The sequence below is a fragment of the Myxocyprinus asiaticus genome, chromosome 1, assembly GCF_019703515.2.
Source record: "Myxocyprinus asiaticus isolate MX2 ecotype Aquarium Trade chromosome 1, UBuf_Myxa_2, whole genome shotgun sequence".
NCBI lineage: Eukaryota > Metazoa > Chordata > Actinopteri > Cypriniformes > Catostomidae > Myxocyprinus > Myxocyprinus asiaticus.
The window spans coordinates 39,099,185-39,120,049 of record NC_059344.1 but is presented as its reverse complement, the minus strand read 5'-3'; the positions used below and the strand labels follow the sequence as shown (position 1 = coordinate 39,120,049).

Below are 20,865 nucleotides of genomic sequence, written 5' to 3'. Positions count from 1 at the left end.
AATGACAAATACAAACAACCAATAACATAGATTAGTGCACACCCACATCTTTCAGGAAACACAGCTTTGCTATTATAGAGGGTCAAGTGACACATTCTACCAATCAACACATTACCACAGTCAATTTATTAAAACACTAATGAAGTCTGAGGTGTCCTTTTAAAACCATCTACTTATCTAACCTACAATGAAAACCAAAATGAACAAATAGAAAAGAAAAAAACTGCTTGAAAACTGCTGTTCATCAGAGCCATTAGTGTTGACACAAAAACCAAAAACCAAACAAACAAATATATAAATTCCACCAAAATCAGTTTGTTATAAGTTATAATCATGTCCCCATGATGAGCTTGTATTGAAGGTTGGTTAACAGGAAAAAGGTTTGAGGGGTAATATTGCAACACAAGACACTCTTTTCTATCTTTCAACATCTTACTGTAGTAGGTTATGATTTGTCTGAAGGACCGTAGTACTATTGCTCTTAAAATTACTTTTTCTCATTCAGAGCATCTGTGTGGGAGATAAGTCTCAGGTGCTCACGTATAATGCAACCAGTCCTGCTCGACCCACTCCGGGCGGATTCGAATGGGAGGCGGGCGGGCTGACGAGGAGGCTAAAGGCTACAGCCTCTAGTGTCAGTCGCTAGTGCACCTCTTGGGGCCAGGAGAGTGAGGTTTACTCATACCGCACAGCTATCACATACCAGCTGGCTACCATTACACTAACAATGACATTTTAAATACATAGCAGCTCTACCAGTTATGAATGAAACACCTTATGGAACAATTAGCCATTTTGAATTAAGGTAGCATGTTAATAGCATTTGTGGACATTAGCTTTTGAGGATAGAAAGGGCACTTTCTATCCTCAAGTCCCAAAAAGAACTATGCCCTTGTCATTTCTTTTTCTGAAATGCAGGAAACAGAACAGTGGTTAGGTTTAGAATCTTTTTAATTATCCTAATAGTGTAGACCATTTTCTTTACATCATTCATTCTTACACGTGTTTTGTCTATGTGGACTAGATGTGGACAGTAAATGCTGAGTATCTCACCTGCCAGAAATCTGCCACAGTGGAGAGAAGAGGACCTTGAGCACAGATATAGGCTGGGTTTCGGGGGTCATGGTCCATCTTAAAAGTGAAAAGACAGTCAATAAATAGAGTCCATGAATATTCATATATGAGCTTAACACAGACAATGAAGCACATTGAAGACATTTTTTCAGAGTCGTTAAGGGACATGCACAGTGTCTCTATTCTACAGCAGAATTAAAGTGAAAAAGCTAAAGGTTAGTGTGGCAATGCAAGGCAGAATCAAAGACAAACATGTTCCAAAAGCTGGAATGTCTAGAAAAATGATGAAAATGTTTCAGTGTAATGTCCTGTAAAGTCACTATGGTGACTTTAGAGGCAATGAAGCCTTTATGCAAACTACACTTCCATTTTGGCTATGTATTTGCTTTCTGAACATTTTTTTGTCCCTTTCCAATCTTGTGGGAAGAGGTAAACAAACGTTCTGCCAAGAGAAACAGAATGTCCAAGACTTTTGTTTGCACTAAAAACTTTGCAAAAAAAAAAAAAAAAAGGAAATCAAATAACAAGAAGGCACAGTGGGATGTCACTAATGAGAGCAGAGTCCTCTCTCTCACGATCACCTCCCCTCTCCCAACCCCTCTCTCCTATCTTTCCTTGCTCATTTTTATCTACTCCACATCATCTCTCTCCTCCATTTCAATACCATTCTATCATCTCCAGTCACCCTTTCTTCTTCTGTCTCCCCTCTGTGTCCTCTCCGAGCATGTGCAGTCTTTAATACCTCTGACTAAAGCCGGCTCTGGGAGTAAAACGAGGTATCTCTCTAATCAAACACATTTATTGGTGAGAGGCTCAGTGGCTGGAGGAAGGTGTCTGCGTGTAATTGTGTGTCTGTCTGACTGAAAGCTGTCCTGATGGAAAAAAGCTAATGATGGAGGAAAAAAAACTTAAAGATATGGACTATGACATTCATAATGCTCTAGCCACAATTAAATAATGACAGGCAAGAGCTTCACCAGCACTTCAGCTAATCAGTAGCAAAACCATAACAAGTAAAAGCAGATTTCAAACTGAAGCAAAGGGACAATCCATCTCCTCTGGTTTGCAAACTGTCTATACAACTATACTGTGCAGGCAAATGGGACCAACTATAGGCTTATTGATCAATCTTCCATGCATTTAATTTTCTTTCTACAAGCTACGTTTACCTTGACAAATGCACAATTTAGAACATACTGTAGCTGTTAGTCATGTTAGTCTGTCTAATATATAATGCCCGATTTTTCACTCTGATCATTAGTCTGGCACACGACAACCAACATCCCACTACCTCAAAACAAGTAACTCATTCATCTAGTCTAAAATAATCCAAGCAAACAAAGAAACTATTCACCGGCTGCAGCACATCCTGTCCATATACTTACAGTATATTAGGAGAACAATACTGTCTGAAAGCATTACAGGAGAACACCCTTATGACCTGAAATGTCTTGTTACAAAAAGGAGGGAATGTCGTCATCAGGTTGGAGTATGCCCATTTTGAGCTGCAACAAAAGCTTGTTTGCTGTGAGAAGGTGAAGTATGCAGTCTTATTAGGGCATCAGGCTTGAGCTTATTATCTGAAGGAAAGGTTAGAGATTGTACAAGGCTATAACACAAGCTCCAAACACGTCAGGCATTGCTGCTGCTCTTTCATCTGTATGTGTGTGTTTGTGCTTATGTGTCCTTGAAGCTTCGAGCTAAGGTCATTTAAAAAGTAGAGAATGGATTATGAATACAAATTTAGGCAATTTTGAAATGCTGTAATTTGATGAATGTTGGTCAGATGCTACAGTTGTCTGTGTGAATGAGTGTTTGGTATGTATGTCTTGCTTTGTGAGTGCATTTGAGAGCATGTATGTCTTTTACACATAAAAGCTGATCACAAAAGCCTTTTAAAACTTTTGCTAAAGTAATTGCAAGGTTCAGTACTTTTGCATTAATTTCTTTATAGCTTCATAAAAGATCAAACACCACTGCATGAGGGAGACAGATACAAACCCCATGGTTACAGTGAATGACACGCACACCCATTAGCATGGCAGAAAATGGATATAATTGCATTGCACAACCTTAATTGTTGGCAAGAGCAATTTAAGGGTAGAACGATTATATATACACAAGGCGGCTAATGCAGGCAATCTATATGAAACTGCTTTTTGACTACCTGCTCTCGACAAAGGGTGTTATTATAGTTATTATAATATCTTTGTCATTTCACACTCAGAGAGATGATAATGCTCTTAAAATCTATTTACTTTAAGCTGAGATTTGTATCAGTTTTTCAGAAAACTCAGCATCCAGGAATGCCTTACAAGTGAAAAATATCAGCTAAAATATCACTGAAAATTAGGACAGAATTAATTTTTCTTAGAATGTTTGCAGGATATTTCATTTATTGTAAATACTGAACTCCTTAATCCGTATGTGGAATATTTGGTATGGCAAATCAAAATCCATAGGAGTCTAAATGAATGGACTAAAAGTTCTTCTACGTTATTCTACCCTTTAAACTGGACAACCCTTCAACAAGTTGCTAAATTTCACCAAATAACTAAATGCTTGTTTATTTATATGAAAGATTGGATCACACCATCTGAAAGGCTTTATAACACTCGTGATGTTGTTTTGTGTTTGTGGGGGTATCTCATGAAAATTTGTACATATTTTACGAGTTGGCTATTTCGTTTGTATAAATTTGTACAATTTCATCACGTGCAAATGCCCGGATGTCTAATGCGGAAGTAAGCGCGAGTTCCGCGCACCGGGCGTTAAGGACATGCTTATTACAGTTTTTCTCAATTGCTTTGGCTCAATTCTCGAATGAGAATTATAGTTTATTTCAAAACTTTAAGTTCAAATCTATGAACAATTAGTTCTTGTTCACACCAGATTTGAATTTCTTATTAATTTAACAAATTGCACGTGTTTTGGCACATGTGTGCAAAAGACTACGTATAATTGTCTACAGTTTGCACAATAACTAAATGCACATGGCTTGCTGATCAAAACTGATGAGTTTATTCTCAGTGAAATGATCATAATCATCACAACTTCTAAACATTATTTCATTGTGTGAGCCATCACATACACAATGATCCATTCAATTATCAAAATCTGTCAGACATGCACGTATATTCCATAAATATCTATGACATGGAAATTTTGTGATGTCTGCTAAATCTCTGGCCAGACCAACAAGAGTGACAGGATGTCCACCAAGAAGATGGGAACTTGTAATGTTACGTACTGTGAGGAGGTACAATTTATTGTTATTGCAGGTTTTTTCATTGTTTGCATGGATGTCATTTTCTGGCAATTTTCTGTTCACTGTATATGACTTTACATGTAAGAAATGTGTAAAAATGGACAATCAAATGTGAATTGTCTGTTTACATGTAACACATTGCTACAAAAATAAATGTACTGTATACATACAAATGTGCATATCCCTTTTCTGTGTACTACAGTATTGTACAATATTGACTTTTCCCAGTAAACTTTTACCTACTGTTGAAATCGGTATCTAAAAAGCTCAGTGTGATACACAATAGCATTCAGCTAGACAAAACTGACATTCTTGTATAGTACAGTAAGCAGTCAGTGTCAACAAACAAGTAGAACAAAAATGAAATTTGTATATAACAAACATTTCCAGGGTTGACTGCCATAGTGAAAAACATCTAAACATTTTTGACCAGTATGGCTCACATGATGACAAAGAAACTTTTCGTTTTGGTGGCATTGGCCAATTTACTGACACAATAACTAGGTTTTAAAGCATGAATTAAATGTTTTGGGTGAGTTACTACATTTTGCAGACATGCAATAGAGTTGTGATATCCCATAAAACAGTTGTGACAATTGCACTTACAGTTTAGAGAATGTTAAGACTGTTTCAAAAAATGAGCCAAAGCAATTGAGAAAAACTAATATTATGCCCTGCCCCAAACGCCTTATCTAAACTTAACCGATCAGGAGAGTGTATAAACATGATAGGAAGCTGTTGTGTATGAAAGAAGCAAGTAATTGTCATGTATTAGATGGAAATGATGTCCAGCGACGTCATTAGCTGTAGAGAAAGTTGTACGAATTCATACGAGTGCAGTCGTACGATATCATATGAATTAGCCAAATTCTGAAAAGTCGTACGAATCCTTACGATTTCGCCGTGAGAGTGTGTTGGAAAGCGAGAGACATGGAAAAAGAAAAAATATAGTTACTCAGTCACCAAAACTGGTGGCGAGGGTGTTGGTGTGAGGAGGTTCAGAAAAAATATCACGAATGATTTACTTTGAGGCCATTTTGTTTTCTTGCAGCTAATGAGAAAGAAGCTGACAGACATAATCATCACAGTTTATGAAATACACATTGTCAAATCCCTGCTGCGCTTTAATTACTGCGCCTTCATGCATTTGTCTCTGCACAAGTGGATCAGTGCACCCAACACAGTCTGCAGCGCGAAACCCTCAGTGAGGGAATGCTGACTCGCGGTTTTTGTTTCTTCAGCAGCCATATCACCCTGTAGCTCAAGACTGTTACCCACTGAAGCTAAGTGGGGTTGAGCCTGGTCAGTACCTGGATGGGAGACCTCCTGGGGAAAACTAAGGTTGCTGCTGGAAGAGGTATTAGGGAAGCCAGCAGGGGGTGCTCACCCTGTGGTCTGTGTGGGTCACAATGCCCCAGTATAGTGATGGGGACACTATTCTATAAAAAGGCACTGTCCTTTGGATGTGATGTTAAACTGAGGTCCTGACTCCCTGTGGTCATTAAAAATCCCAGGGCACTTCTTGTAAAGAGTAGGGGTGTAACCCTGGTGTCCTGGCCAAATTTCCTGTCATTGGCCCTTCTCAATCATGGCCTCCTAATAATCCCCATCCATTAACTGGTTCTATAACTCTGTTCTCTCCTCTCCACCAGTAGCTGGTATATGGTGAGTGAACTGGTGCACTATGGCTGCCGTCGCATCATCCAGGTAGATGCTGCACACTGGTGGTGGTTAAGGAGAGTCCCCTGTTCACTGTGTAAAGTGCTTTGAATGTAGTGTCAGAAAAGTGCTTTTTAAATGTAATGTAACATTTGTAAACAATGCAACGTTCATTCGTTCTTCTTTTTACAAATCCAAAAATAACAGCATGAACAATTACTCAGTTTGACATTCTCAGTGTGATATTTCCTACACAGGTATAATATCGATAAACATTATGTTTATGTACTGATTAAGTGACAAAAACAGAAATTGCAGGTCTTGTATTGTGTCTTTGGTGGTGATGACATCACAGTCTGAATTTACATTTAAAAAATGCCCTAGTGTCACCATAAGGCTCAACATTCTGAAATCTTTAGAAATCTTTTGTGTGGTTTGTTTTTAATATCATACACAACTTTCACTGGTAGATGAATATCTGTCCACAGTGTGGCTACTTTCTTTTAACCATATTTGTCTGCCATAGTGAAACGTTTTTATTTTTGATTATGTTTTAGAAAAGAATGATGAACTATTTTAACCTACTTTTACAAGTAAGGTTTTTGTGTCTCTTTGTAATTATTTTCATTCAGTGTCTGTGCTTTTACATATACATGAAAGAGCATATTAAACAGTATGAGAACAGTCAACAGCCACTGTTGATCCACAGAGCAAAGAAAGAAGAGGAGGAAAAAAAAATATGTATGAGCAATGAATAAAATAAACAGTAACCCTCTAATTTCAAGTGAGGGGTAAAAAAAAGGAAGTGAACCTGGCATAGTCCAAGCAAGTGGCACAAACAGACATAAATACTATGCACTGAAAAAGCTCATCTTAATAGCAATTATAGTATTAGATGGCGTAATCGCACGAGATGGCTCATTCAAAAATAAGAGAAAAATAAATGAACCAACAATGTTATTATGATTTTACCTACGTTTAACTCCTAGCCCAAACTTTAAACCCTACAATGATTTTAATAGGGAAATAACTTTTATGTGGCACGGAAGAAAGAGAACAATGTGGTTCAGAACGAGACAAGGGAAGTGTTTTCTAGTTTAATGGCATACATCAGTCATTTGTATTGCATAAATAACTAGACAGATAAAGTTTGTCAAGACAAACTTTGATGTTAGCTTGACATAGCCTGAAATTTTAAGTTTAAACTAGTTTTAAAAGTTTTAAGTTTAATTGTGTACAGAAATTACTGTAAAACAAACAGCCACCTAGATAGATATACAGACAGACACTTTATAGCAATTTAAAGCAGATTAAAAGACTTATGTAGTTTGGTTTAGATTTGAATTAGTTTCATCAGCTATTGTGGTTCCTGTTGTTTTGTTGCTTTAAATGCTCAACAAATTGTTCTTTCACCTATCAGCGCTAATTTTAATTGTTGGTGTATGTAAACACACACTAGATGGACATCTTTGACCATTTTGATTTGTTTCCGGCGATGTGCACCTCAGTGCAGGATGATAAACTGGATGTGTGCATCTTGTGAAGCAGACATAAAACAAGTCTATGCCAAGGAATTGTCATTGAAGGATATGGGGCAGTTAAAAACACTACTGGACCCATTAAAAAACCTAAGTAAACAGTTCCATTCATGAATATTTCAAATGTCATGATTGTTTATGATACTGACACACTGTGTACACCGGGCGCATTGGCCCATTGACACGATGCAATGCAACGCAATGGCTTGTGACTGTCTACACCGGCGCGTCGACAAAAACTTTTTGAAACGTTCCTTTGTTTTGTTGGCAGTAGTAGCACCAGTGCAAAATGGAACGGGATACCTGTTTGTTTACTGTTGGCATGATGCACCACAACGGACGCTTCCATCATCATTGCATCACTGATTATAGCGTCCAGTGTAGACAGGGTATGAGTGTTAACATTTGTGCTTGAGATGAATCGTGTAATATATTCATATGCAATGTGTTGGATGTGCGTTGTGTGTAAACCATGAAATGTACATTTCTAGTGTTCTGGTGCTTGTTTATTCTCTTCTGATTGAGTTTAAAAAATAGGTGAATTTGAGGGGCTGCATGCTGTTAGCCAATCATAACAGAGGGCGTTTACACTGAAGTTTAAAGGAGGAGCAGATGCAAAAATCAAGCTTTTCAGAAAGATGGTCAGAGACGGAGTCGAAAATTATCATATATTACAAAATTATTAATGTTTTGGTGAAATAAAACTTTACTAACATTATCAGTGGACCTCAGGAAAGATAATGAAACTGTAACAGAGAGCATTTCTTGACCCTTTTAAAGTACATCCCATTGAAGAGAATGTACATCTATCCCTCACGGCCTCGTTGTCATTCCCATCAAAAATCAAAGATGGCGCTGCTGTGAATAAGGGCTATTGGCCCATCTGAAGACACAGCACACTATTCCAGAACAGTCTGAAGGTCTGTGCCAAGTTTGGTGGATGTAACTTAAAAGCTCTAGGAGGAGTTAGTGTTAGAAATTTTGGACTCGGTTTAGAAAAAATCCTTCAACACGCCAACATAAATATGGAATGAGTAGCCAAATTTGCTCACAGACGTTTCAATTTACAAAGCTCGTAGATTGGTTGGTCGTACAATATCTTCTGATTTCGCCATCTCGTATTAAGTATTATGAGTTCTCATGAGACTATGTTGGTTTTAACTACCTGTAGGACTTGACTTTATTACTTTCAAGATAAAGTACAATATGTAGAATATGTTAAAATAGAGTTCCCTATCTGTCACTCACTCACTCGACGTTGTGTTGATGTAGTGACACTAGGGGTTACTCTTGGGAGCCCCAATCACCTATGCTTTTTTGAAAAAAGGCCAATGAGAATTGGCGAGTGGAATTTGCATGCCACTCCCCCAGACATACGGGTATAAAAGGAGCTGGTATGCAACCACTCATTCAGATTTTCTCTTTGGAGCCGAGCGGTTGTATTCAGTGCACTGAATTTAATTCCCTCCAAAGACGCCCCTCAAAACTGCTGGATTTACGGCGCATTTCAGCGGCTTCTCCTCCTCTGCACCCGTGGAGTGCAGAGAACGCCCCTGGGTGCTTCGGCAGAGCGAAAATAAGAGAGTACATTATAAAAGAGTATATTTTCATTCACAAAAAGAGCGGCACACACACGGAACGTCTTTTTAAAGATGCCTTTCCATTTTTGTGTTATTCCTGGTTGGTCGTTTTTTTCTCCGCTTCTGACGGCCACGATCACTGTCTTACGTGTCTGGGCACTGCCCACGTGGAGACATCGTTCGTGGATGAGTCATGTCCTCATTGCGAGAACATGACCATGGCAACATTGCGGTCACGGCTTGCTTTCGTAAGAAAAGCAAGCCACCCCAGCGGCTCCCCGCACCAGTCCTTCAACCTACGGATTTGAGGCCGTGTCGGTTAGCACTGGGGACGATTTGGGTATATCAATGGGACCACCTCCGCCGGGTATCCCCCCACAGACCTCCCATTCCCCAGCACGCTCGCTTGCCCCGATCGGGCTCTCGCACGAGACCGTCGGCTCGTCTCAGCGCGAGTTCGGCTTCTCATTCGGAGCTCGGGAAGACAATGAGTTATCGAGCGCAGCATCAGAGAGCGGGCTCGTCCAGTCTGACGCAAAGGCTTCGGCTGGGCTTCCTCCTTCGGGAACGGTCGCCCAGTCTCACGCCGATGTGGAAATGACATGCTTTCCCGGGCGGCCATGAGCGTTGGGCTTGAGTGGAACCCTCCACTCTCTCCTGAACCCTTGTGGCTCGATGATTGGTTCCTGGGCTCGGGGCGCCGCCCACGGCCACGCCCCGCCCCCGTTCCTTTCTTCCCAGAAGTGCATGAGGAGCTGACAAGATCGTGGGAGGCACCTTTCACTGCCCGGTCCCGGTCTTTCAGCTCCCCCGCTCTCACTACCCTAAATGGTTTAGCGGCCAGGGGGTCCCCAGATGGATAAGGTGCTCGCGGAGCACTTGTGTCCGCAGAGCGCCGCCACCTGGCGTGGGCACCCAAGGCTCTCATCCAGGGCCTGTAGGTTTACGTCATCCCTGACGACTGTGGCCTGTGAAGAAGAAGACGGAGGCCTTGCAACATATCCTGTCCCGGAGCGGCTTAAGACCCCGTACCCTGTCTGCTCGTCGCCAAGGGCATCCTCCTGCAGCAACATCACCGGCTCTGCCGCAGCCCGCCCCCGTGGCCCAGCCCTAGCGTGGAGCCCACCGCAGGAAGCAGATGCCAACCGTCTCGCGGCCAGCCACTAAGAACCCGGGGAAGGCTTCAAAGCACCCCCGAGACGGGCGACCCAGGGTTGAGGAGACCCACTTCTCTGGGGCTGGTCGACAGACAACTCCATCCCCCGGTGGAGGGCTGGGAGGAGAATCTTTTGTCGTCACATGCCTAGGTGGCAGTGGCACTCAAAAGCCTGACAAAAGAATGGTTCCCTCATCTCCTGGGTCACATATCCAGTGTGCACGGCCGTCGTCACGACCACCGTCCACTGTTCCATTTTGGCAGGTATGGCGCTCCAGCGGCGGACCCCCCGCCCCTGTGCGCCCAGCTGTGGCACAAACACGTCCACATGGGATTGGTTCCAGTAGACTACCGGGACAAGATTCCTCCTCCCGCCTCCTCGGCCAATCTTATGGTGGGCGGCAGGAGCCAGGTAAGTGCTTCGATGTCCCTAGACTCACCACGGCCACGTGGCACCTTGAGCTCCGCCCCGCCGCGAGGCCCCACCCGCCGGTATGTCCGACGTGATCATTCCCTTGGTCCCCCTCGCCCGGAGTTTGGGCACGTGGCTCATGCTTTCCAACCCGTCGCGATGGCTGACCCAGACCGTCCGACTCGGCTACGCGATTCAGTTCACCAGGCGCCCGCCCAGGTTCAGCGGCGTCCGCTTCACCTCGGTAAAGGGCGAGAACGACGCTACCTTGCGTGCGGAAATTGCTACCCTTCTGCGCAAGGGCGCGATAGAGCCTATCCCTCCAGCCGAGATGAAGAAAGGGTTCTACAGCCCTTACTTCATCATACTGAAGAAAAACGGTGGGTTGCGACCAATACTGGACCTGCGAGTACTGAACTGGGCTTTGCACAGACTCCCGTCCAAGATGCTGATGCAAAAACGCACTCTAACGAGCATCCGGCATCAAGATTGGTTCGCGGTGGTAGACCTGAAGGACGCGTACTGCCACGTCTTGGTCTTACCTCGACACAGACCCTTCCTGCGGTTTGCCTTCGAAGGCCAGGCGTACCAGTACAAGGTCCTCCCCTGGGCCTGTCCTTGTCCCCTCGCGTCTTCATGAAGGTCACAGAGGCAGCCCTTGCCCCGCTAAGGGAAGTGGGCATCCACATCCCCAACTATCTTGATGACTGGCTAATCCTAGCTCACTCTCGAGAGTTGCTGTACGCAAACAGGGACCTTGTGCTCCGGCACCTCAGCCGACTGGGGCTTCAGGTCAACTGGGAAAAGAGCAAGCTCTCCCCGATTCAGAGCATCTCTTTTCTCGGTTTGGAGTTGGACTCAGTCACAATGACAGCGCGCCTCACGAATGAGCGCACACAGTTGGTGCTGAACTGTCTGAAAGTGTTCAGACGGAGGACAGCGGTTCCACTGAAACTGTTTCAGAGGCTCCTGGGGCATATGGCATCCTCAGGGGTGGCCACACCGTTCGGGTTGATGCATATGAGACCGCTTCAGCACTGGCTTCAGACTCGAGTCCCGAGATGGGCATGGCGCCGCAGGACACATCACGTGGCCATCATGCCAATCTGTCGCCGCCTCTTCAGTCCTTGGACTGACCTTGCATTTCTACGGGCAGGGGTTCCCCTAGAGCAGGTCTCCAGGTATGTCGTGGTTACAACAGACGCCTCCAAGATGGGCTGGGGCACCGTATGCAACGGGCACACAGCCGCCGACTCCTGGACTGGCCCACGGCTGCATTGGCACATCAACTGCCTAGAGTTGTTGGCAGTACTGCTCACCCTGCAGAGGTTCCGGCCATTGATCCAGGGCAAGCACGTGTTGGTCCGGACGGACAACACAGCGATGGTAGCATACATCAACCGTCAAGGCAGTCTACGCTCCCGTTGCAAGTTACAATTCGCCCGCCATCTCCTCCTCTGGAGTCAGCAGCGCCTCAAGTCGCTACGAGCCACTCAAATCCCGGGCGACCTCAACACAGCAGCAGATGCGCTGTCACGTCAGGTTACCCTCAGGGGAGAGTGGGGACTCCACCCTCAGGTGGTCCAGCTGATTTGGAGTCGATTCGGTCGAGCACATGTAGACCTTTTTGCTTCCCGGGAATCCTCCCACTGCCCGCTTTGGCATGCCATGACCGAGGCACCCCTCGGTATAGATGTGCTGGCACACAGCTGGCCCCCTGGACTACGCAAATATGCGTTTCCCCCAGTGAGCCTACTTGCAAGGTCAGGGAGGACGAGGAGAAGGTCATCCTAGTTGCAACCTACTGGCCCACGCAGATGTGGTTCTTGGATCTCATGCTCCTCACGACAGCCCCCCCCTGACAAATTCCCCTGAGGAAGGACCTTCTTTCTCAGGGACAGGGCACCATCTGGCACCCGTGACCAGACCTCTGGAATCTCCATGTCTGGCCCATGGACAGGATGCAGAAGACCTAAGTGGCCTACCACCCATGGTGGTAGACAGGATCACTCAGGCTAGGGCTCCCTCTACGAGGCGCCTGTATGCCTTGAAGTGGCGTCTGTTCGCTAAATGGTGTTCTTCCTGATGCGAAGACCCCCAGAGATGTGCAGTCGGATCGGTGCTTCCCTTCCTGCAGGAGAGTCCCCCTCCACCTTGAAGGTGTATGTAGCTGCTATTTCAGCTCATCATTTCACCCTCATACAGGGAGCTCCCTTTGAGCCCTTGGAGTCAGCTGAGCTTAAGGCACTCTCTTTGAAGACTGCGCTCACTTCCATCAAAAGGGTAGGGGACCTGCAGGCATTCTCTGTCAGCGAATCGTGTCTGGAGTTTGGTCCGGGTTACTTTCACGTGATCCTGAGACCCCAACCGGGCTATGTGCACAAGGTTCCCACGACCCCTTTTAGGGATCAGGTGGTGAACCTGCAAGCGCTGCCCCAGGAGGAGGCAGACCCAGCCTTGGCGTTGCTGTGTCTGGTGCAAGCTTTACGCATCTATCACACAGATCGCACACAGAGCCTTAGAAGCTCTGAGCAGCTCTTTGTCTGCTTTGGTGGACAGCAGAAAGGAAGCGCAAAGGGATTGCCCACTGGGTCATTGACACCATCGCGATGGCATATCAGGCTCAGGACGTGCCACCCCCTGCGGGGTTATGAGCCCACTCTACCAGGAGTGTGGCGGCCTCCTGGGCCCTGGCCAGTGGCGCCTCTTTGGCAGACATCTGCAGAGCAGCGGGCTGGGCAACACCCAACACCTTTGCGAGGTTCTACAATCTCTGGGTTGAGCTGGTCTCATCCCGTGTATTGGCAGGCACGAGCAGGTAAGTTCCGGGACAGCTGGCCGGGTGTACCGCTTGCGCATAGCGCCTTTCGCCTCCCTTGAGATGAAGACGTACGCTCTTGACTCCCAGTCATGTTCACAGACTGTGATCCCTGGATGACTTTCCTCCTTAGCCCTCTGGCAGTTGAGTTTGCGGAGAAACTCGCTGCCGGCCCAGTACGTGTGCTAATGAGACCCTGTAGAGGTAGGTGCTCCACATGTGCTGGTTCCCTGAAGGCGACCCCATGTGATATCTTCCGCAAAATCGTTTCCCTGTTGGCAAACTGCGTCTTCCTTGGGCAGAGGCCCATCTGCCCCTGGTTGCTATGCTCTGTAGAAACTCCTCCCCCTTCGGGTAGGACCTACCATGGAACCTCTCCACATGACATACTTCTGACAAGACTCGGTAAGACCATGTGATGTATTCCACTCAAAATACCGCCCCCCCCCCCTTTTTGGGCGGAGTGTGGTCTCCGCTGTGTCTTCCCCTTGGGAGGGACACCCCCCGATGCAGACATTTATGGCTCCCAGTCAGTTAACAAATTCCGCTCTTTTTGGGGAGAAAAGAGAGGGAAAGAGGCCTCGGCTGGGCTAGCCTGTCCCTATAGTTGGGCAGTCAACTTGTTCCTGATGGACCATTCGACGCTCATAAGAGAGTTGGGGGAGGTTACGTGACGGCCTGGTGTGCTGGCTACGAGGCACACAGCGGTCTGCCCATCACACACCACCAGTTCACGTTACACAGTTCAGATAGTTGTGGTGTTTTGTATAGGGACCCCTAGTGTCACTACATCGACACAACGTCTAGTGAGTGACAGATAGGGAACGTCCTGGTTACTTTCGTAACCTCCATTCCCTGATGGAGGGAACGAGACGTTGTGTCCCTCTTGCCACAATGCTGAACTACCCGCTGAAATGGCCAAGACCTGGTCTCGGCTCCTGAACACAAAACCTGAATGTGTGGTTGCATACCAGCTCCTTTTATACCCATATGTCCGGGGGAGTGGCATGCAAATTCCACTCGCCAATTCTCATTGGCCTTTTTTCAAAAAAGTATAGGTGTTTGGGGCTCCCAAGAGTGACCCCTAGTGTCACTACATCGACACAAAGTCTCGTTCCCTCCATCAGGGAACGGAGGTTACGAAAGTAACCAGGACATTTGGATACTCACAATGGGACTGGCGTTGATGTAATCAGATCTGGACTGGTTATTCTCCGGCTTCAGAATGACTCTGGAGTGATCATCTAAATTTTTCAGAGACAGAAACTGACTGTGATGTAACTAGAGCATTAATATTTATTAATATTAATTGTAACACATTTACAACCTTAACTAGGTGTAAACACTTTATTAGAGAATTTACTTCTTTTTAAGCACAATTCAATCAAATATAAATTAAACAAATTAAAAAACACTCAAGGGAAAGGCCAGTTTACATTATCTTTTTTTAATTATTATTATTGGTCAAAGCAGAATGCATTAACCAGTGACAGGCTGTGCTACAGGTTTTATACCAGACATAGTGTACAAGAAAACAAATATTAATTCACTTGCTGGCTGATAAAATTTGTGAAACACTCACACACAAGGACACCATGTGGGCAGTTGCGCTGGATGTTCTGTTCCTCCTGACCCACTGCACATGCTGCTGGCTCAGCCTGGTAACTACAGAGAGCTTCCCACTCCTTATCCAAACGGTTTTTATTCTGCAGGTGATCCTCCATGTATGACTGCATGAGACACATGGTAAAGAGAGACACAGAGTGGGAGCTTGAGAAGTTGCATTCTAGGTCCTAATGATGATATGGTAAAAAAAAAAAAAAAAAAAAAGCATCAATAATAACATGCAAAACTCTAACTCAATGTCAATGTGTCACTATTGGAAAAAAAAAGCATTACAGCCCAATAAATACAAGAAAGGCTAAAGCGTGTGTAAAGCATTTACATTTATATAAAAGAGTTATATTTGATCTGTTTATGCGATGTCTACATGAGCATGAACCATGGTTTTATGCTTATGTGTTTCATGTGCTATTTGCTTTCCCATGTAAACGTTTTTGTATTATGTCTCCTTCTCTCCTTAAATCCGGCGAGTAAAAAGCTCCATAGCAAGTTTCCATTCATCTGCTATAATCCAGCTTTACCTCAAATGCCAACCTATCGCTTTCTGTTCTCTCTTTCTTTCCAACAATACAATCACTCACCTATCCACCTTCAGACAGACAAGAGCTCAAACCCACTCAGCACAGTAATCGTAGACAGTAATCCTAAACACGCACCACAAAAGAGGAGTGAGAAATAGAGAAAGAGAGAGAGCCTCAGAGAGAGAGAGAGAGAGAGAGAGAGAGAGAGAGAGGTAGAGAAGGTAGAGAAAGGGGGTTAGAAGAAGGGGCTTGTCTTGACAATCACACATGCAATTAAGACTCCTGAAAGGCCTGGGCATGCCAGTGCCTCTTCAGCCTGCTTCAATCACTCCTTTTCACTGCTTGCACAAATGCTGATAAGATTGTCTGCGCTTAAGCTGCCTTCCCAAGAAGCCCAAATTGAATTCAACTGAGACAAAGGGGAGTAGAGAGAGAGAGAGAGAGAGAGAGAGAGAGAGAGAGAGAGAGAGAGAGGGGGGGGGGGGACAGTGAGCGAGAGAGAGAGAGAGAGAGAGGGACAGAGAGAAACAGAGATCTCAGAGGACTCTTTATCTGGCCAGAGTGTAAGTGTAAGTGTTGTTTGCCGGTTGGTGTCTTGTTTTTTTGGCTGCTTATTTCTGGCTTCCCATTGTTAACCCACCAGAGAGGGTTTACCTTTTATTTGTGTTTATGTGTTTGTGAGCACGTGTATGTGTGTTCGTGAGTTCACTGTGTGCAAACAAATTACACACTCACAACCTAACATCTTGGCCCTTACAGAGAAAGCAATCTATAATCTCATAGGGCTTCGACACACACTAAATTCCTGCTTTCCAAAAGTCCACTTTTAAAACATATTTGTAAATGTATAATTCATATAACATCACAGAAATCACAAACTGATATATATATATATATATATATATATATATATATATATATATATATATATATATATACAGTATATACAGTATTAAGTAGCTAAGTGCACACCTCAGAACAGTGGGCAGTAGGTTCAGTGACTGTGTTAGGCACTGTGAGACCATGTCTTTAGAGATGATGAACCATGTGACAAGCCATTTAATAGAAGTCATTATAGTTCATATGGAATTCATTATTTAGTGAAGGAGAAAAGACTTTGATTAAATGCCACTGTAATAAGATTAACTCAAAGAGGAGGAAAAAAGAAAGTCTGTTGGTCAGAAGGCTTTCCTTCAAGCTTTAGGAAACAAAAACTTTTACTATCATTTGAATGTATTACTCAAATTTTCCATAACATTCACATACCTGAATTCACAGAAGTTCAGAAACTCCCTGAAGCTAAGCATAAAAATCATACCTAAACATCTTGGAGTTTTTTTTTTCTTCCTTGCTGCACCCAGTTTTGGCTTGCTCACACTAGAGCATGATGTTCTGTAAAGCTGCTTTGAAACTATGTATTATGAAAAGAGCTATACAAATTAAATTGACTTGACTTGACATACTCACCTTACCACAAAACCACTGCCCTTTTTACAATCATAAACAAAGACAGGCAGCTGCACTGAAATATTCCCATCCTTCTTGTCACATATCACAAGAGAAACAACTTATCCTGCAATCAGTTTACTTCTCCAGGTCTAACTGAGTGCTGTGAGTGGACAATTGCCAACCGTAAGTGGCCAAATATGATTGTTGTGAGGGCAATTTTTTCTTCTGGAATATATCTAACCTTCTGCTAGCTGCATTATGGACACAAGGTTAAAAGGGATAGATTGAAAATTAAGGAAACCTTTGAAAAAAATCTAGATATTTTTTGCATATCAAACGTTTAAACAACACAGGTCAGTGAGTGCTTACCAAAGAGTTTACTGATTTAAGAAAAATTTGCTGTCATTTTATGTGTGAAGCAGAATATGTATGTTTGTAGGTGTCTTGCACGGATTGTTACAGGGATGGAGCATCTGTCATGAGTGTGTGTGTGTTTCTGAGCCCATGTGTAACAGTAACTCTCTCTATTTGCCTTTTCTAATACCACATCTATTAGCAAGATGATGCTTGATTTAATCAGAGACAGATGGATTTGGCAATCAGCCAACCATTTAATCTCTCAGGTACTTCTCTGTCTGAAGGAGAGCAGTCCCTTTTCTTTCCTTTCACAAAATATCACATCTCTTCTTTAAGCATGTAGGCATTTTTAAATAAGTCCTAAAAACAGCATATCATTACATTTTTGTTTAAAGCACACACACACATGTTGGTGCGGCTATCCTTATGAGGACTCTCCATAGACATAATGATTTTTATACCCTTTTTTTACACCCTTTTATAGATTCTATCCCCTAACCCTAACTGTACCCCTAAATCTAACCCTCACAAATTACTTTCTGCATTTTTACATTTTCAAAAAAACATAGTTTAGTATGTTTTTTAAGTGATTTGAATTATGGGGACACTAGAAATGTCCTCATAAACCACATTTATAGCATAACACCCTTGTAATTACCTGTTTGTAACCTAAAAAGATTTCCTCGTAAACCACCCAAACCCGCCCACACACACACACACACTGAGAATATCCATATAATTTCGATGATCTGATCTAAATAAAAGATGAAACCTCTGTCTCTCTCTTATACCCTGTCTTTGTTGCAAATACACTGGCGGCCAAAAGTTTGGAATAATGTACCGATTTTGCTGTTTCAGAAGGAAATTGGTACTTTTATTCACCAAAGTGGCATTCAACTGATCACAAAGTATAGTCAGGACATTACTGATGTAAAAAACAGCACCATCACTATTTGAAAAAAGTCATTTTTCATCAAATCTAGACAGGCCCCATTTCCAGCAGCCATCACTCCAACATCTTATCCTTGAGTAATCATGCTAAATTGCTAATTTGGTACTAGAAAATCACTAATATCAAACACAGTTGAAAGCTATTTGGTTCGTTAAATGAAGCTTAACATTGTCTTTGTGTTTGTTTTTGAGTTGCCACAGTATTCAATAGACTGGCATGTCTTAAGGTCAATATTAGGTAAAAAATGGCAAAAAAGAAACAGCTTTCTCTCGAAACTCCTCAGTCAATCATTGTTCTGAGGAATGAAGGCTATACAATGCTTGAAACTGCCAAAAAACTGAAGATTGCATACAAAGGTGTACACTACAGTCTTCAAAGACAAAGGACAACTGGCTCTAACAAGGACAGAAAGAGATGTGGAAGGCCCAGATACAACTAAACAAGAGGATAAGTACATCAGAGTCTCTAATTTGAGAAATAGATGCCTCACATGTCCTCAGCTGACAGATTCATTGAATTCTACCCGCTCAACACCAGTTTCATATTCAAGGGTAAAGAGAAGACTCAGGGGTGCAGGCCTTATGGGAAGAATTGCAAAGAAAAAGCCACTTTTGAAATAGAAAAACAAAAAGAAAATGTTCGAGTGGGCAAAGAAACACAGACATTGGACAACAGATAATTGGAAAAGAGTGTTATGGATCTTAATTCCATTGAGCTTTTGTGGGTTCAGCTGGACTGTAAGGTGTGTGAGAAGTGCCCAACAAGACAGCCACATCTATGGCAAGTGCTACAGGGAGCGTGAAATGTCACCTGAGTATCTGGACAAACTGACAGCTAGAATAACGAGGATCTGCAAAGCTGTCATTGCTGCATGTGGAAGATTTTTTTATGAGAACTCTTTGAAGTAGTTTAAGAAGTTCTGAATTTTTTTTTCAAATTGTAATATTAATTTTTCACGTTATTAATGTCCTGACTATACATTGTGATCAGTTGAATGCCACTTTGGGGAATAAAAGTACAAATTTCTTTCCATAAGAGAAAAATCTGTACATTATTCCAAACGTTCAGCCCTAGTGTATTTGTAAAACACACAGTGCAGTGGAGCAACAGTGGTAATCTGTGGAACTGTCCAAGGTTCTGAATTGGTTCCTCACAATCCAGCAACAGCTAAATCTCAGACTCTTAGACCAGGGTGTTTAAAGGTAAACAATGTGGAGAAGCCACTTTAAAACTGTTGTCACCCAAGCCACAAACTACTTATAACTTGAAGTAGTTAAACTACAGTTTCTTTTAAAAAAGTAGTTAGCTACACTATAATTTGCATTAGAGCTTTTTTTTTTTTTTTAACAGATTTTTATTTTTAGCAGTTATGATTCCTGAATTAAATTATCTTACCCGATAGTTAAATATTTAATTAGGGTGACATTAAACAAATAGGGTGACCACATTAAATTGAACATAAATTTATACTTAATATGCACACAAAAAAACAAACAAACTAGAAAACATCCTATTTTATATAACCAAATCGGAATAAAGTGATAACAGCAGCAATTAACTAAATATTTAGCTTAACAAATACATTTTAGGTTTAAGTAAATATTTGGTTGAAAATCTACATTTTCATGTAATGAAACCTAGATAAAGCCTGTCAAAGAGATTGAACAGAACTTACTAGCAGACAGAAATCAAATATAAATAAATGTATAAATGAAACCAAAGAGAAAAAACAAACAAACACCAAAACAAGAGAAAGCAGACTGTCTGTCAATGAAAATATGATGGGAAAACAGTGGGCCATTACAATGCATGGGCAGCTCCACATCAGATGAGGCTGGCCTATGGACAATATCTTCTTATCTTTGAGGATGGATGAAAAAATATGCCTTACAGAAACCTGACATACTGAGAGATTACGCTATCAGAATAGTTATTTTTTCATAACCCGTCTTTGATCCATTGAGAGATAGAAAGTGTACAAGCAGTTACCTCTCATAGTAGTAGCTCATACTGAAGCCACTGACTAGAGATTAAGGTTGGGTGTAATTCTAAGGTTTTCTGTAGCACAGAGCATTACTACACTGATCAGAGTGACATGCGCATTTACAAATCAACATACGGGTAGTATTTGTAAATATTTTTTTTATTGAAAAGGTTTTACTTTCTCGCTGTTATCTACAAAGACGACATGCTCCATGATGCTGGTTCAAAACATCTAAGTAACACAATGCAGGCAGGGAGATGGATTAAATCATCACCACAACACTTCGCAAACTTGTGACATTTTTGGACTTTTTATGTTTGAACAATGGCTTTGTAATTGTGTAAACTTCAGCACATGCATCTCTGACTAACAACGCACATGGTTTTATTAGCTGTTGAAAAAACCTTCAACAATCTCAGTAAGGACCATCCATTACAGGAAAACACAATGCGCTAAATGAATCAACACAGTGGC

The 20,865-nt window shown here is 42.8% G+C and overlaps 1 protein-coding gene across 1 annotated transcript in view; it reads right to left on the bottom strand.

Annotated features, from left to right (window-relative positions):
- Nucleotides 1–20,865, bottom strand: part of LOC127442826 (receptor-type tyrosine-protein phosphatase N2-like) — a 280,031-nt gene that overhangs the window by 12,543 nt on the left and 246,623 nt on the right. Inside the window, exons 15-17 of the mRNA XM_051701041.1 lie at nucleotides 15,088–15,235; nucleotides 14,676–14,749; nucleotides 1,054–1,131 (exon numbers count right to left, since the gene is read on the bottom strand). Coding sequence (XP_051557001.1) covers nucleotides 1,054–1,131; nucleotides 14,676–14,749; nucleotides 15,088–15,235 — 300 coding nt within the window. The remainder of the gene's footprint in view (nucleotides 1–1,053; nucleotides 1,132–14,675; nucleotides 14,750–15,087; nucleotides 15,236–20,865) is intronic.